At 54.8% G+C, this 16569-nt stretch overlaps 1 protein-coding gene across 2 annotated transcripts in view; it reads left to right on the top strand.

Annotated features, from left to right (window-relative positions):
• The window catches only part of COQ8A (coenzyme Q8A), a 49612-nt gene that overhangs the window by 26532 nt on the left and 6511 nt on the right, over nucleotides 1-16569 (top strand). The window contains exons 2-5 of one of the 2 annotated variants that reach the window (XM_067729570.1): nucleotides 754-939; nucleotides 3456-3863; nucleotides 4126-4192; nucleotides 13743-13817. In XM_067729570.1, the coding sequence (XP_067585671.1) occupies nucleotides 763-939; nucleotides 3456-3863; nucleotides 4126-4192; nucleotides 13743-13817 (727 nt within the window). In that variant the 5' untranslated portion in view covers nucleotides 754-762. The remainder of the gene's footprint in view (nucleotides 1-753; nucleotides 940-3455; nucleotides 3864-4125; nucleotides 4193-13742; nucleotides 13818-16569) is intronic. The other variant, XM_067729571.1, reaches the window with a different exon arrangement.

The following is a 16569-nucleotide window of genomic DNA, read 5'->3' as shown; positions in this document are numbered from 1 at the left end:
CAGGGTGTGGGGTTGTCGGTTTTTATAGGGGTGGGTAATTTCATAGGCTAATGAGTGGGAGGGGTATTCCAGCTATTTCAGGAAGGGGCGGGGATTTCCAGGAATTGGGCCACGGCCCACTTTTTGATCCTTATGGTTGGTCTTGGAACTGTCGTGGCGCCTGTGGGTGTGTCATTTAGCTTGCTGACGCGTTACAGTGAGCATATACTGAGGCTCAAGGTCTAGTGGAAGTTGACTTCTCCGCCATCTTGGACCCATTTGGTTCTAATCAGTTTATGTCATGTCCTTGGGCTATGTCATTCTTTCAAAGGTTGTGCCTTGCTCCCTTCCCTCCTGTTTCATTCCTTCCCCAACCTACGGTTTTGCTCCAGAGGGAAGAGCTCTGGACTAAATCAGGACACCCAGATTCAAGTCCTGGTTCTGCCACTTGGTGGCTGAGAGACTTTGGGCAAATCCCTTTACTTGTCTGTGCCACGAGGTGGCTGTGAGGCCCAGGTGAGGAAACATGGTCCAGGCGCACAGCCCTGACTCCATGGACTCTCTTTTCCTGCTCGGCGCCCTGCCGTGTGGGGAGTCACTCCGTTTACCTTGAACCCTGGGCCCTTCCTCTCTTTTCTCTCAGTCAACCTGGATCAGAAGGGGAGGTCATTGGAAAAATCAAACAGCCATAGTTTGGGGTAGAGGTGGCCCGTGTGAGTGCGATGCTGTGTGAGGCGTGGAGCCCCGACCCTGACTTGGCCCACTCTCTTCCAGCCCTGAAGGATGGCTTCCATGTTGGGGGACACCATCATGGTGGTCAAAGGCCTTGCCAAGCTGACCCAGGCGGCCGTGGAGACCCACCTGCAGCACCTGGGCCTCGGCAGGGAGCTCATTATGGCGGCCGGGGCCCTGCAGTCCACGGCCGCAGAGCAGATCAGCATGGTCTTGGGGCAGGTGCAGGTAAGGAGGCCGGTTGGCAGTGGGCAGGGTGCCAGTGGGAGGGGGCCTTGACGTTTCACCATCCAAGGGGAGGGTTTTAAGCAAAAACGAGTGCTGGAGCTGTGGTTGTCAACACGGCCTGCTGTAGCGGAGCGCCATCCACCATGGCATCACCCGCATGGTCCCCACCCCTGTTCCTGACAGTCTGAGGGCATGGGGAGGGGGCGTGTGTGTGTGCGCGTGCGCATGTGCACGCATGTGTGCGCCTGGGCATGTGTATGTTGGGAGCTGTGCTGCAAGGGTGCCCTGCTGCCGCACTCCTCCCATTTCTGCTCTGACCTTCTGGACAAGGACACGCACGCTCCTCCAGGCTGTGGGACATCCCAGCCCGCCGGCCTCTGGTCATTCTCAGGGTTAGGATTCCCAGCTCTCCCCTCATGCTCTCTAAGGGTCCAGTGGCGGTACTGTGTCTCTCTCTCTACACAGATACCTTCAGCTTGCAGAGGTGTTCACACCTGTGACCTCTTACAAGCCTCACAGCTGTCCTGGGAGGGGTGCAGACCCAAATGCTTCCCCCTTTCTCAGATGGGGAAACTGAGACTAAGCAGTTCGATGTGATTACTGATTGACAGCACCGGCATCCTGTGTCCTCTTCCCAGTCTCAGACTCCCTGCCCGCCCTCTCTCTGCTGAAGCTGGGCTGTGCCCTGGCAGACTCATTTGGTGCCTTCGCTGGTGAGGAGCCATCGCCTTCCTGTTGGGTGTTTGCCTTGGAGCACCCAGGAAGTGAGGTTGCCCAGCACCCTTGGGCCGCCCAGGAGAGGAGCATGCTAGACGTGGGCAGGCCTCCCTGAAGGGTGAGAGGGAGCCCGGGCTCCCCGCTCACCCCTCTGCTCCCCTCGGACGGGCCTGGCCCCGGTCCTTGGAAGAGGCAGGGCCATCCCCTGGGACGGCCCCTCGGAGGTAGGAGGGAGTGGCGGTCCCCCATCGCGTAGGAGGCGCGATGGTCTCCAGTGCACTCCCGTTCTCTCCCTGCACACTCAGATGTGGGTTCCTCCCCTGTCTGTGAGGGGGCGGAGGCGCAGGTACTCCAGGAACCTCTCTCCCTCTAGCTCCTCAAGGGATTTGTTCACTTATTCATCCGACAGACACTTACTGAGTCTGGTCCCGTTGAGACACTGAGACCCCTTGGCTGCCACATAAACAGCTTATGGTCACGCAGGGCCGGTGGCCAGCACTGGAGTAGTGGGGCAGAAGGAGCGGTGAGCCCGCGGCCGGTGTGGGAGCTACAGGAGTTACGTGGCTCTCGGACCCTGTCCCAGACTCCCTCACTCCAGGGCTTCCCTGGCCATCTGACAGGTGCCCCTTGATTCCAAATAGAATTCATTTCTGCTCCGAGGAGGGTGCTGTCAGGCGGCCTCGGGGCGGCCCGCGGGGCAGGCCCTGGCTCGGGATACCTGCCCTGCCGTTGGCCGCCTGGTGGGCCTTTACCAGATTATTTTAGCTCTCTCGGCCTCTGTTTGCCACTTATGAAATGAAAGTAACAGCCTGTCTCTTTCCTTCCTCTGGAGGGCAAATCTTATCTGCTTAGATCCCACAGTGTCTTATAAAGCTGAGAGTGAGAAGGCTTTGGGGTCTACTGCTGTTTCTGCAGAACCTACAGGCCACACTCCGTGCACTGAGTCCATTTCAGTGGAATCGGGGAATCCAGGTCCCCGACCTCCCTTCAGGAGTCAGTGCTGTTCTAATTATAGCCTTCTCGGCCCTGTTCCCCTGGCCCCGTCTGTGCTGCACGTAACTCTGTGACTGTGGGGGGAGCCCTCTTTTCAGATGAGGAAGTGTCAGAGAGGGCTCAGGAACTCTCTCCAGGTCGCGAGGGGTTCAAAAGTGGAAAGAACCTGGGCCTGAAGCTCAGGTCTCGGCGACCGTTACAGGGAAAACATGGTGTTCTCTCCCCCTCCTCTCCTGTCCTGTCCCCCCTGCTCCTGGAAGAGCCGGGCCAGGTCCTGGATGTGACAAGCCCTCTGGGGAGAGCCCCTCGGGTGGCGCGCAAGGCGCTGGCCTGGAGAGGCAGGGTGGCCCTGCCTGTGTGCTGCGCTCGCCTCCTCTGGTCTCCGGTTGTGCTCTTACTTCTCAACGCTTTCCCCATCTTTTGCCCTGGTTCCCCTTCCCCAAAGCCCTGGGAGCTGCCCTTGAGCCCGGATTTACAGGTGAGGAGCTTCCTGTCAGGAGAGTGGTCGCTCCCCTGGTCTGGGCCTGGCACCCAGTGGGCGCTCAGGGACCACGGGCGGCCGGCTTGCCGGGGCCCACACGGCAGAGCCCTGGCAGGAGCAGGGCTGGAATCCGGGCCTCCCGGCTCCTGGGCTGCTGCTCGCCTCCGGCACTGGCCACGGGCCACGGGGGTGACATGGTAGGGCCCTCCAGAGGGTCAGAGGGTGGGACGCGCTGGTGTGCTGTTCCGGCCAGAAGGGGATGCACACAGGGAGGGGCTCCTGGCCGGCCTCTTGCTCCTCTCACGTTGCCATTTGTTCCCTGCAGGGTCAGGAGAAGCATGAAGAGTCTTATACCAAGAGCTCTGACGACCCGCAAGCAGAATTCCACTCCTCAGGGCTGAGGGCCGAGGGCGCCTCCGAGGAGCCGTCTGTGGCCTCCTCCCCGGATCAGTCCCCTCCGCCCTGGGATCAGGCCCGCAGCCAGGGCCCAGCTCCTGCCTATGTTGCCAGCGGACCCTTTGGGGAAGGCGGGCTCCGGGGCCAGGCCGCCTCCCCTATGGGCAGGGTGAACGGGCCGCTCTTTGCGGACCCCAGAGACCCATTCTCTGCCACGGGCCTGCAGCGAAGGTTCTACCACCAGGACCAGTCCCCTGTGGGGGGCCTGACGGCTGAGGACATTGAGAAGGCCCGGCAGGCCAAGGCTCGCCCGGAGAGCAAGCCCCACAAGCAGATGGTGTGTGCAGGGGGCCCCCAGGGTGGGGCTGGGGGCTTCCCACGGTGCTGCTGGTGTCAGGCCCCCTCTTCGGGGACATTCTTTGGGTGCCGTGGCCTGGAATGTCGGGCACACGGAGGCCTCTTCTGGGAGGCGTGTGCTGCTGGGCGGAGCTGCTGCCTTTGGGGGTGGAGAGGGCGTGTGGGGGGCGGTGTGAACCCCTGAAGGTCGGTCCTGTCCCTGTTCACTGATCCCCGGAGGTCTCTTTCTTTTCGCCCTCTAGCTCAGTGAGCGGGCTCGCGAGCGGAAGGTGCCAGTTACGCGGATTGGGCGGTTGGCCAACTTTGGAGGTGAGGTCCCAGTCCTGGTGAGTGGAGCGGGGGCCACCGTGGGGTCTGCGTGAGGCGGGGAGGCCGGGGACCCAGGGCTGCCCCGGGGAGCGTGGCAGCTCCTGTGTTAGCCATGCCGGGATGTTTTCCGTGGGTGGGCGATTCAGTCTCTGCCTCAGCTCACCGCTGGGGGTCGATGCGTGGCTGATTCCACGCTGTGGGCTGCGGCTTTGCTTCTCGGGGGGCAGCGTCTGCAGCATCCGCGTTTCACTCAGGCCTTTGGAGGCCCCTGCAGGGAGGAGGTGGGACAGTGGGGCTCTTTGGCTCCTGGACCCAGTGGTTTTTGCCCAGCCATTTGGGGACCCGTTTGCTGGGCCTGCGGGCATCAGTGGAATGATAACGAGGTGCCGTGGCCCCGAGCTGCTGTCCTCCATTTCAGTGTGCTGAGGAGTTGTGAGTTTGTTCTTTTCTTTAGGGGTTTGCATAGCCGTTGTGTCCAGTACCCCCCTGTGCTCTCTTCGTCCAAGTTGGAGGATCATTTTATAGTGAAGGTTTACAGCAGTTGTCTCTGCTTTTATGACATTGTATTGTCATATCTGACCAGGATGTTCCTGTTGCAAGTGCCGTCCTTTGCTATGGTTCTGCTTGAAGATGGAGTGACTTCTCTAAAGCCCGCTTATCCTCAGTAGGTTCTCCAGACAATACAGTTAATGAAAGCAACAGCCTTGGCGACTTGATTCGCGTGCCCACCTGGGGCAGGTGCTCATTTGCGCGGCTCTGTGTAACGGTGGTCTCATTGATGGGTTCATGTTGATGCCGGTGCTGACTGGTCATGAAAGCCCGCTCTCATGTGTCTGAGCCTTTACCTACCTGCCTTTTGCTTTGCTGGTTTGTACGTCTCCCCTCCTACAGACCGCACATCGGGCACGCTGCTCTCCCCGGCTGCCTCTTCTCTTGTGGAGACCCCGTCTTACTCCTTGTTCGGGGGTGGATCTGTGCTCCCTGTTAGCCTGGCCTCTGGAAGCTGGCCTGATGTGTGGGTTCTAACGTTGAAGGAAGGCTGGCTGTCTTCCTTAGGTGCAGAGCAAACTAGGTTAATTGGATAGAATTTTCTCAACTCTGAGGTTTTCTTCCATGATTGTTATCTTAAAATGTGGCATCTGCTGCTACTTAGCTTTTCAGGAATCCAGCATACAGTGTCATCTGAGTTTCAGCACAGAATTATTGCTTCATTTCACTTTAATGGGTTAGCGTTTTAAGCAGTTCCTCGTAGAACACTGTAACTCCCTGGGGTGCCACTACCAGAATGGGCTGCTCTGGGGGCCTCCAGTGGTCCTTATTCCCCAGAAGACATGTCACTTGCCCTGCTTTGCTCAGTGGCTATTAGTTGGGACATCTATTATTCTTAAAGTATTAGATGGAGATTCTGTTCTCTCCCCCATTAGTTTGAGGGCAGGAACTGTTCTCTTCTTACTTTGTAGTTAGTCTTTCTCTGTAACCTATAATCCTCCTCCCCTCACTGCAGACCAGGGCTCAGCACAGAGCTCTGTCCCCATAAGGCTTAGTTTGACTGATGTATTTTAGGATGGGTATAAGCCTCTCTCGTGAGTCTTTGCTGGGGTGGGGTAGTGGAGGACCTGTTTGGGAAAAGTGGTTAGGATGAAGGTCATGATGGCCAATTAGTATCTGATGGAGGTCCTGGTGAAGCAGGCAGGAGTCAGGCCTTTTTGGGGGGTGGGTTAAGGAAAGCAGACTGAAGTGAAAGCGGTTGTATAGGAAGGTGTGTAGGACAAAAAGTCAACTTCGTTAAAACCAGGGTACAGGGCTCCCCTCAAGGCGTGGGGGACGTGGGCTGCCAGAGGGAGCTGGGGTTGGGGTGAGGAGAGACCCTGGTCTTTGTAGGGGCTTTGCACCATCAGGAGCCTCTTGAGCCCTTGCTGACAGCTGCCTGATGCCTGGAGCCGCCCTTCAGAGTCTGTGCTGGAGATCTGCTCCCAGCTGTGATTCTCAGCTGCACACGTTGTTGCCCAAGCAGTTGGCAGCTCATGTTTCAGGATTAGAGGTGGCAGGAGGGGAGCAAAGAGGAGCCAGGTCTGGAAAGAACGTGAAGTTCTGGCCCCAGAGGTGAATTCTGGGCCTTCTACCCTATCCAGAGGTTTTCAAACTGGGGTTTATGACCCTTTAGTGAGTGTGAAATCAGTTTAGTGGGTCAGGACTGGCATTTAAAAAACAAATTAAATAGAATGGAATTGAATAGAAAAGGATCAGAATTAGTATCATAGATCCTTAGAACTGCACATGTTGCAAAAATATTTCTGTTTCAGAGATCTAAATATCCTGCTGATGTACGTTCTTCATTGCCTTGTGGAGTATATGGCTTACTGGTGGGCCATTATCTAGACAGTTGGAAGTAACACTGCTCTGCTTTCTTCTCCTAGAAAATACTTCTGGCCTTTCTTCCCCTCATGAGGGCGAGATGGTTTTGAGGTGTAGACTAACAGACTTTAGGAAGCTGTTACACTGCAGGTATGAAAGAAAGGGATTGCTCTAGATCTCAGGGGGTAGGATTGTCTTTGGGAAGGTCAGCAGCAGGTATTGAGCTGTATAGAGGCAGAAGGCAGGGCTTTCCATCTGGGTGGCTCATTCTGATGCTGAGACGGCGCAGGAACTCTAGGTCTGATTGGGCTGTGGGACATTGTGGCTCTGATGCTGTGGGGCATGGTGATCTTTGGATATTAGCTTTTGTTGGAGAATGAAATGAAAGATAGCATTAGATATTGGATTTGGGGTCAGAACTGGGCTTTAGGTCATCATAAGATTTGGGTTATAATTCCGGCCCTGCTTCCTGTGACCTTGGGTATTGCCTTGGTTTGCCTTTCTGTGAAATAGGGGTCTTGCCATTGACTCCAATGGGAATATACTGGTAAATGTTCCATGTGTATCTGAAAAGAATTCTGGCACTGTCAGGTGCAGTTTATCTATCTGTCTAGTCTAGTTTGTTACTCATATTAGTCAGATCTTTTAATGATTTTTTGGTATGTGTATTCTTTTGTTCTTTTTTAAACTTCTTTTTAAAATTCTTTTTTAAATTAATTTTTATTGGAGTATGGTTGCTTTACAATGTTGTGTTAGCCTCCACTGCACAACAAAATGAATCAGCCATACAAAAACAGATATCCCCTCCGTTTTGGACTTCCCTTCCATTTAGGTTACCACAGGGCATTAGGTAGATTTCCCTGTGCTATGGTATGTTCCCATCAGTTGTCTGTTTTACACATAGTAACAATAAAGTATAGGTGTCAATCCCAGTCTCCGAATTCCTCCCACCCTACCTCTTTCTCCCTCGGCATCCATACATTTGTTCTCTACATCTGTGTCTCTATTTCTGCTTTGCAAATAAGATCATGTGTACCATTTTTCTAGATGGTATGTTTATTCTATCAGCTATCAAAAGAGACATTTAACAGTCTTATGCTGTGATCATGGATTTACCTTCCTCTTAGTTCTGTCAATTTTTACTTTAATGTTTTGAAGCTGTGTTATTGGTTGCTTACAGATTTAGAATTCTTATATCCTCCTGGGGATTGACTCCTTTATTACTATGTCTTACCTCTCTTATCTCTATGAAAGTCTACATTGTCTGATATTAGTATAGCTGTTTTCCAGCTGTTCTTTTGGGAGGTGGTGGTCAATGTTTGCATCGTATATCTTTTTCCTTCCTTCTCCTTTCAACCTTTTGTATCCTTATATTTAAGGTATGTCTTTTGTAAGCAGCATATATATATTTTCTTTTCCTGTGATTTAGGTACAGACCATTAATCTTAGTCTTATAATGTGAGTATTTAGTTCATTTACATTTAATGGAGTTGCTGACGTATTGGGGTTTATATTTACTGTCTTAGTCTTTGTTTACTGTTTGACCCATCCATTCTGTTCCCTTTTTTTCTCTTCTGTCCTACTTTCTTTTTAAAAATTTTTACCTTTTTTTAAATTGAGGTATAGTTGATGTATAATACTATGTAAGTTTCAAGTGTACAACATAGGGATTCACAATTTTTAAAGGTTAGATTCCATTTGTAGCTATTATAAAGTATTGGCTATATTCCCTGTGCTGTACTATATATCCTTGTAGCTTATTTATTTTATACATAGTAGTTTGTACCTCTTAATTCCCTACCCCTTTCTTCCCCCTTTCCCCTTCCCTCCCCCACTTGCCTTGCCTTCTTTTGAATTAATCAAAGAGTTTTTTTCTTGTACATGTTTTCTCTTTATTAGTTTGTGTGTTATTATTCTACTATACTTTTAGTGGTTTCTCTTGATTACAGCATACATTCTTGACTTACTACAATGTAATAGAAATGATTATTTTGACTACTTCTGCAGTAATGCTAGCACTTCAGAACAGTTTAAATCCCTTTGTGTGTGTGTGTTAACGTGGATATGTATTTTGTTTCTACATGTTTTATATTATATACTAAATTATTAAGATATGTTAAACCTTACAAGATGTCATTTCTTTGTATAGCCCATGTGAATTTAGATTAGCCACATATTTACCCTTTTTGTGTTTCTTTCTCCCTTCATTTTTTTTTTTTTTTTTTTTTTGCTGTACACGGGCCTCTCACTGCTGCGGCCTCTCCTGTTGTGGAGCACAGGCTCCGGACGCGCAGGCTCAGCGGCCATGGCTCACGGGCCCAGCCGCTCCGTGGCATGTGGGATCCTCCCGGACCAGGGCACGAACCCGTGTCCCCTGCATCGGCAGGCAGACTCTCAACCACTGCGCCACCAGGGAAACCCTCTCCCTTCATTTTTATATTAGAATTACTTTTGGGGTAATTTTCTTCTTCTCTGCAGAACTACCTTTTCTCTTTTTTTGTAGTGCAGAGTGGTAATCATTAATTCTCTGTTTTTATTTGTGTGTAAATGTCTTTATTACACTTTTGTTTTAGAAGGTATTTTGGCTGGGTATAATACTCCATGTTCAAAATTAATTCTTTTGGACACTTTAGCAATATTATTCCATTGTCTTCTTTTTTTTGTTTTGTTTTGTTTTTTGGCCACACCACACGGCATGTGCGATCTTAGTTCCCTGACCAGGGATTGAACCCGCGCCCCCTGCAGTGGAAGCGCAAAGTCTTAACCACTGGACCACCAGAGAAGTCCCTCAGTTGTCTTCTTAACTTCCCTTGTTTCTGTTGAAAACTTAGCTATTCGTTTTATTGCTGCTCCTTTGAAAGTAATTTGTATTTTGTCCTCTGCCTTTAAAATTTTCCTTTTGCTTTTGTTTTCCAGCAGTGTGACTGTGACATGCTTGGGTATGATTTACTTTGCTTTTATCCTGCTCGGGATTATAGAGCTTCTTAAATCTGTGCTTGATGTCTTTCATCAATTTTGGAAAATTCTGGTCATTTCTTCAAATATTGTTTCTGCCCTGTTCTCTTTCTCCTCTCCTTCTGGGACTCCAGTTACACATATGTTAGATCTTTCCCTTCTGTCATGTGTGTCTCCTCTACTCTTTTCTATATTTTTCATTTGTGCTTCAGTATTATAGGTTCAGAGGAGAAGTCTTATCTCCTCTGCACCTATGAAATGAGGGAGAACTGGACGATTATAGAAACGAGACCAACAGATCAAGTAGGCACTAGAGAAAACTTACCAAAAGGAGTTGAGCACCATGTGCCTGACTTCCTGAGGGGACACGCTGCACGCTTGCTGCCGCTCTAAGTAGCCAGCGCTCCTCCGGTGCTCTCTGAGGCAGCAAGACAGATGCCCTTTAGGTCCAAGAAAAGTTTGTGCCCTTGGCAGGGGCGAGGGAGCGTGGTTTCTACCTTCTCCAGGAGCATACTTTAAAAGGGAGTCTTCTGTCTATTTTCTGTCACTTAGAGCCTCTGTGAAGGAGATTAGGGCAGTTATAATCTCCAGTTACAGGTGAGGAAGCTGAGCCACAGTTGCCAGTCACCCAGGCCCATATGTGCACCTGTGACAGTCCTGGGACCCGGGCTGAGGAGGCCTGTATCATACAGATACAGGCAGGCTGAGCCTGTTGCCCCTGAATTCGTCCCGTCTCCCCTGAGCCAGCAGAGGGGCTGTCAGGTCTTCCCCGCCGCCCCGCTCTGGCTTAGTTCTGAGAACCGAGGAGAACACTCTACAGGGACCTTCGTCCACTGCTCCTTCCTGTTCTCCTTCCTGCGATGCTGTGGGTTGCAGCCCCCTCCCAGGCCCCCTCTTCTTCCCGGTGCCTGCTGCTGGCACAGCGTGGAGGATGCAGGTGATGGAAGAGAAGGTGGAATTACCAAGGGTTCGGGAACACCTTGAAGTGAAGGAAATATCCTTGTCCGCTGCCTTTTCTGTGTGGACTTTCTTGTCTTATCAGATCAGAAGGATTGTTGGGTGTGTTGGAAAAGGGAGGCCTGAGAACAGTGCCTGGCACGTGGGTGGTGCTGTGTGAGTGAAGCGGTTTTGCCCTCAGATCTGGCCCTTGCTGCTGCAGAGGACCTCCGTCCAGCCTTGCTCTGTAAACATGCCTGGGGTGCTGGCCGGTTAGGCGCCCCTCACTAAGCCTCCTCACAGACGGTGCTGTTTGTTAGAAGGTTTTTATTTACTTGTTTCCTCTGTGTCTGTGGGGTGCTGCTCAGGGGGCACTCATTTGGCTCTGAGGACCTGCAGAGGGACTTCGGGGAGGAAGGAGCTGGGCCAGTGGCCTGGGCCCCCTGATCAGTCCCACAGCCTGGGAAGCAGCCCAAAGCGCCCCCACCCCCTTGGGGAGACCCTGCTCCTCGCTGCTCGTCACTGCCACCGCCTTTCTTGCCTGCAAAATCTCCGTTTGTGAGAAATGTCAGGAACTTTCTTGGAAAGGGCTGGCGCCTTCTCACAGGCTAGGGTGGTGGCCAGGCTGCTGGTGGTGGCCATGGGCCCGCGGAGCTGGTTCTGCGGCTGGTCTCCCCTGGGACATCCATGCGGGCCCGGCTGAGCCTGCCTGTGGGTCCGGACATGGACAGGCGCTGTCCTAAGGGCTGGGGGGCCGAGGTGGAGTGGAAGACCTCAGGTGACGCCGGAGACTGAGTGAGCACGGGCTCGGGCTGTCCTCACCAACGCGGGGAGTCCGAGGCAGAGGCGCTGATCTCCCAGGAGCTGCCTGCAGGTGCCACCCAGCTCCGGGGGGAACGAAGAACCTGGCTGGCCTCTGCCCTCCTGTCTCTGCAAGGTTCTGAGAATGCTTTCAGGTCAGCCAGGTTGGGTATGGCGGGATGGCCAGCCTGTTCTTGGTTCACTAGAGCAGGAGCTCCTGAGGTCAGGATCCCGCAGTGGGGAGCCCATCCCTTGTCAGCTCCTCGGGCCTGGCCCTGAGGGAGCTCGCAGGCGCACAGAAGGAGCCTGCAACCTGCTTTGCGGAATGTTCCCTCCGTGATTCAGTGTTCAGTGACGGTCCTTGGCCTTGGAGAGCTTTGGCTCTGCCCAGCAGCCCAGAATGGGCCAGAGAAGAGTTCGGCAGAGCATGTGAGGGGGCCCAGCTGGGGGCCCTGCAGAGAAGGGCGCTCGGCGTCTGCTCTCAGTGGCCAGCCTGGGTAACCTTTGACACGTCTGCCTGTTTGGTAGGCTTGTCTTTGGACTTGATGTAGGCAGAGAAAAATCTAGAGGCGGAGAGACATTGGGGAAGGTCACTGCAGTTTGAAGGTTAGCGTTGCTGTTGCCATTCGTTTGCTGAGTTGGACAGTGTGCTGAGGTGGGGGGAGGGGAGGGGAGTTACCATTTGACCGGGGACGCAGCTCTGTGCCCAGTGTCCTCCGGGGCTGGGTTGGGGTGTCAAAGGGAAACAGGCCGTGGCAGCTCCATTCCAGCACGCCAGGGTGTCCTTGGGGGCATTTCCAGATGACCGTGGCCTCTGCTCTGGTCGCCAGAACTTGCCTTGTGCTGCCCTTGTGCTGCCCCACCAGCAACGTGGCGTGTTGAGCACTTGAAACGTGGCTGGTCCAAGCTGAGACAGGCTTCCAAGACGAAACGCACATTGGATTTTGAAGACTTGGTACAAAAAATAAATAAAACAAGTAACATCTCTCTAACGATGTGTATATTGAGTACTTGTTGAATTGATAATGTTTTGGATACACTGGGCTAAGTAAAATATATGATCAGGATTCCTTTCACATGCTTCTTTTTGCCTTTTTTAACATAGCCCCCAGAAAATTTAAAATCATATATGTGGCTGGCATTATATTTTTTTGGCAGCACTGGTCTAGCCCTTTGAATAGGAGAAAGGACAGTAATAGCGAACACCTGAATAGTGTTGCCTTCCGCCCAGCCCTTCTGGGAGGGCTTCACTCTCATTCAGCTGTTTAATCCTCACACTGACCCATGAGGCAGGAGCTACCTGGCAAAGCAGAGGGTGAACGGTTGTGTCATGGTGGGTAAAATGTACTGCAAAAACATTTTAAAAAATTGGGTTATCCTCTTATGATTTTTAAAATGTATTTTTCATTAAATAACTTTTTCAGTAAATTCAATAATAATTTTCATAAAAGTAATGCATAATCATCGTAGAAAATTTGGAAAATATAGAAGCACGTGCAGGTGTCCTTGCCAGGTGTGAGACTCCCAGCCCCCCAGGGCTGTGCTCGCCAAGGCCCACTGGCCTCGGGGCATCTCTGGCATCTTCCCGGGGTCTTTGCTGTCCCTCCTGCTGTGGCCAGCGTGCTCCTCCAAATGTTCCTCACTCTCTCGCCTAGTGTGCTCCCGCCCCCCAAGCCAGCTGGAACTGTATCTCAGTAGAGGAAATAGGCCCTGAGCCAGGCTCCTGGGCTTTCTGTGTGCATTTAGTGGCACCTGCTGGCCTCCTCAGGCCTCCCCTAGACAGTAGGGATCATCCAGTTCCAACCTCTGGACCAGTGAGATGTTAATAAACCTTGATTTCAAAGATTGCTGACGGGAGAAGGAGGGCCTGGTACCCCACTGTCCTTAGACCACCGTCAGTGCCTGTGGGGCCTTCCCCGCAAGTGAGGGCTGTAGCCTGAGCTCCTGGGAGTCCCCATGGCTTTTGCAAAATGTTCCAGTTCCCACCAATGACTGCTTTATATTGCAGTGGTAATGCCTCTCCTTGCGACTTAAGTGAACTGGGTTAGAGAATTCTAGAGTATTGGAGGCTCTTCACACAGACTGTGAAGTGGGCGGCTGCATCCCAAGGGGGTGCCCAGTGTTGTCAGGATGTCCTTGGCCTGCAGCCATTCCTGGCCCACATTCCATTTGTGCTGCGTCTTGCCCAATGCGTTTCTCCGTCGTACGTTGTTTTGGAGGTGTGTGTGTTTGTCGCGTGAGCCTGTAGCAAAGGTGATGGAAGTGGCGGTGGAGGAGGCTTTTCCAGCGAAAGCACCAACCTTGAGGCAGGTCTTCTCTGAAAACAACAGCTGTGTATCTCCTACCTCCTTATCCCCTCCCTTTTCAAGATGCCTGGAGTGTCAGCGAAGGTCCCCAGGGGAGCGAGGCAGGTGTCTGTGTGGGGCTGCTCCGGGCCTCGTGGGCGGCGGGCAGTGGGCAGCCCCTGAGCGAATGCCCAGAGCCCTCAACCTCCTCCTTGCAGGTCTGGCCGTGGGTCTGGGCTTCGGGGCCCTGGCCGAGGTCGCCAAGAAGAGCCTCCGCCCTGAGGATCCCTCAGGTGAGCTGGGCCCTTGATGGGGAGGGCAGGGTGGGCCCTGAGAGTTGGGCCTGTCAGCTCCCAGCTCCCACCTGCGTTCCCCGAGGGTTGGCCTCCAGGGGCACCTTTCATCTTGTGTTCCGTGTTCACGGCAGCCCTGGAGTTTGAGGCCTGAAGGCTGTTCTGTTCCTGTCCTGGCCCACGTTGGCTCACCCAGCCGTCCTGGTTCCTCCGGGCCCGCATACCTTCCCTCTTCTGATAGGAGCCTCCGGTGTGGCCCTGCCTCTGCCCCCGCTCTGCAGAGACGCTGGGGTCCCAGGTCTGGCCAGGTCAGGTGCCCAGGGCTCCCCGTTTGGCTGTGGTCGAGGGGCGTGGGAGCTGCTGGAACAGACCCCATGGGCCCCCCATTCCCCCACCTCGTGACCTGGGGTGGCCATTACCTCTCCAGCTTCAGACGCTTTGTCTCTGAGGTGAAGATCGTGACTCCTCTGTCCCCTGCCTCCCAGGGTCAGCCCGGGGTCAGGTCAGAACACTCAGTTCCCCTTGTCTGGGTGGCCGGCTGTGGGTGGTACTCCATGGAGAACGTTCTGCAGACTGGCTGCTCTGAAACCTGGCGTGCTTAGGATGCTCTGACGATGGGTCAGGGGGCAGCTGGAGGCCCCACCCACCCCCTACCTGGTGCCCTCCCCCAGGCTTGTCCAGGTGTCGGGGGGGAGGCGGCTAGGCAGGTGCAGGGCGCTTTCCCTTCAGCAGGGTCCTGGGGGCTGTTGAGAGCAGCCCTGCTAGAGCCATCTGCTTGGTGGATTTCTCAAAGTTTACTTGAAGTTCTGGGCTGAGTGCCCCCTGCCCCTGGCCCATTCAGGGGACATCAGTTCATTCCGGTACTTGACACTCCTCCCCCCTTCCCTGGGGACCCTGAGTGATCCCCACTGTCATGCTGTGCTGTGGTCCCTGAGGCCCTAGCTACAGCCTGGGGGCCCTGAAGGGGGCCCTGCCAGCCACCTGGATGGCCCCGCTTCACCTGCAGGACCCTCTCGAGGGGATGGGGGCCTCTGCGGAGAAGGTGCTAGCCTGTCCTCCAGGCCCCTGAGTATGTGTGTGTCCTTGGAAGGGACGGGAGAGCAGAGAGGATTAGGGAGGGTATTTTTAGTGTTGGTGCTGAGACTCTGGGAAGTGAGAAGCCAGCCTTCCCCAGGCACAACCTCTCCCATCGTGCCCCCCCGAAAACTGGCTGCCCTCCGTCCTGCCCCGTCCAAGCAGGAAAGAAGCTATACTGGCCCCAAGGTTACAGCTGGTGTCCTTTGTCAGGGAGGCGGTGGCCCTTGTTGGGGGTCAAGAGGCCTAGATGCCACTGGCCCAAGAGCAGGACACGGGGCTCAGGCCCAGAGGGACGTGCTCTAGCTTCCTGAGCAGGCCCGGGAACCCCTGGGCCTGGAGGGCACCGACCAGCCTGGCCCAGGCCTCCCCAGGGGCTAAGCCTCTTCTAAGCGGGGCACGCGCCCACCACACCCTTGAACACCCCCGGCTCCCCCCGGGTTGTTTTCAGAACCAGCCTTGCCCGGGCAGGGGCCCAGACTCCAGCCTGTGGACAGTGGCCAGCCGTGAGGAGCGGCTGCCTGGGAAGCTCAAGAGGGCCGGGCGCCGTCCCTGGATCTCGGGGGCGCTGCTGTGTCCCTAGGGGAGAAGATCTCCCTCCTCCTGCCGGGGCTGTGGCGTCTCTGCCCCGCCCACCTCTCCTCAGGGACACAGGCCCAGGTCCCGGCCCACAGGGCCCAGGGGCTGGGGAGGGCAGAGCGGACATAGAGGGCGGCCCGAGGCGAGGGGTGATCTGGGCACCCTCCTTGGCCCAGACACCCTGGAGTGGCCCTGCCCAGGGGCTACAGCTTTCTTGACCCCCGGCAGCTGGGCTGCTTCCTGTGGAGCTGAGATCTCTCCCCTTCCCGGGACCCTGTCCTGCTGTCCGGGACCTTGGGGTGAGCCTAGCCCCGCGCAGGCCTAACAGCTGCCTCAGGTGTGGGCCTTCAGTCTCGCATCCCCCTGCAGCCCACCCACCCTGGTGTATCAGAGGCCGTGCTGGGCACGGCCCCGGACGGAGGGCAGTGGCATGACGGCCGCCTCCCGTGTTCGCGCCTTGGGGACCCAGCTCAGACCCACTCTGAGCGCTGGGCCAGGCCCGTGGTGATGCTAGCTGAGGAAGGTGCCAGGCTCTGTGGGCGGCACCCCTCGGGGGTTCCCGATCTAACTGGGCTCACAGGACAGAGGGCAGGAAAAGCACCGACTGCCACTGGGTCACCCCCTCCTCATCACCTTGAGTCACCAGCCTGCACCCTCCCACCCCCGACTGTGCTGAATGGAGGTTGTCTGCACACCTGAGGTCCCTATGCGTTCTCCCCAGGCCAGCTGGCACCAGCCGGGTGAGGCTGTCCTTGACCCTGAGCTCCCCTCCCTTGAGGACTGCGCTCTCACTGCAGCCAGTGGCCCCAGGTGACTGTGCAGAGAGTCCAAGGGTGCTGGTGACCTTTGTCCAGCACACTGAGGGGCGAGGGACAGTGACTTGGCAGGGGCTGATACGGAGGGAGAGGCCCCGTGGGCGAGCCTGTGTGTGTGTTGGGATGGGGTTGGAGGTGGGCCCGGGGAGACCTGGCTGGCCCCTGAGGGCCTTCCTCGGCATCTGGGAGGTGGGTGTGAAATGTGGGGTTAAAGTTGCGTTGCTGGTTTTGTGGACCCCGAGGAGGAAAGACGTTGACTGAGCCCTTTGTGTCAAGCTCTGTGC

Source organism: Pseudorca crassidens, chromosome 2, assembly GCF_039906515.1.
Source record: "Pseudorca crassidens isolate mPseCra1 chromosome 2, mPseCra1.hap1, whole genome shotgun sequence".
NCBI lineage: Eukaryota > Metazoa > Chordata > Mammalia > Artiodactyla > Delphinidae > Pseudorca > Pseudorca crassidens.
This window is presented reverse-complemented; position numbering and strand designations above follow the sequence as displayed.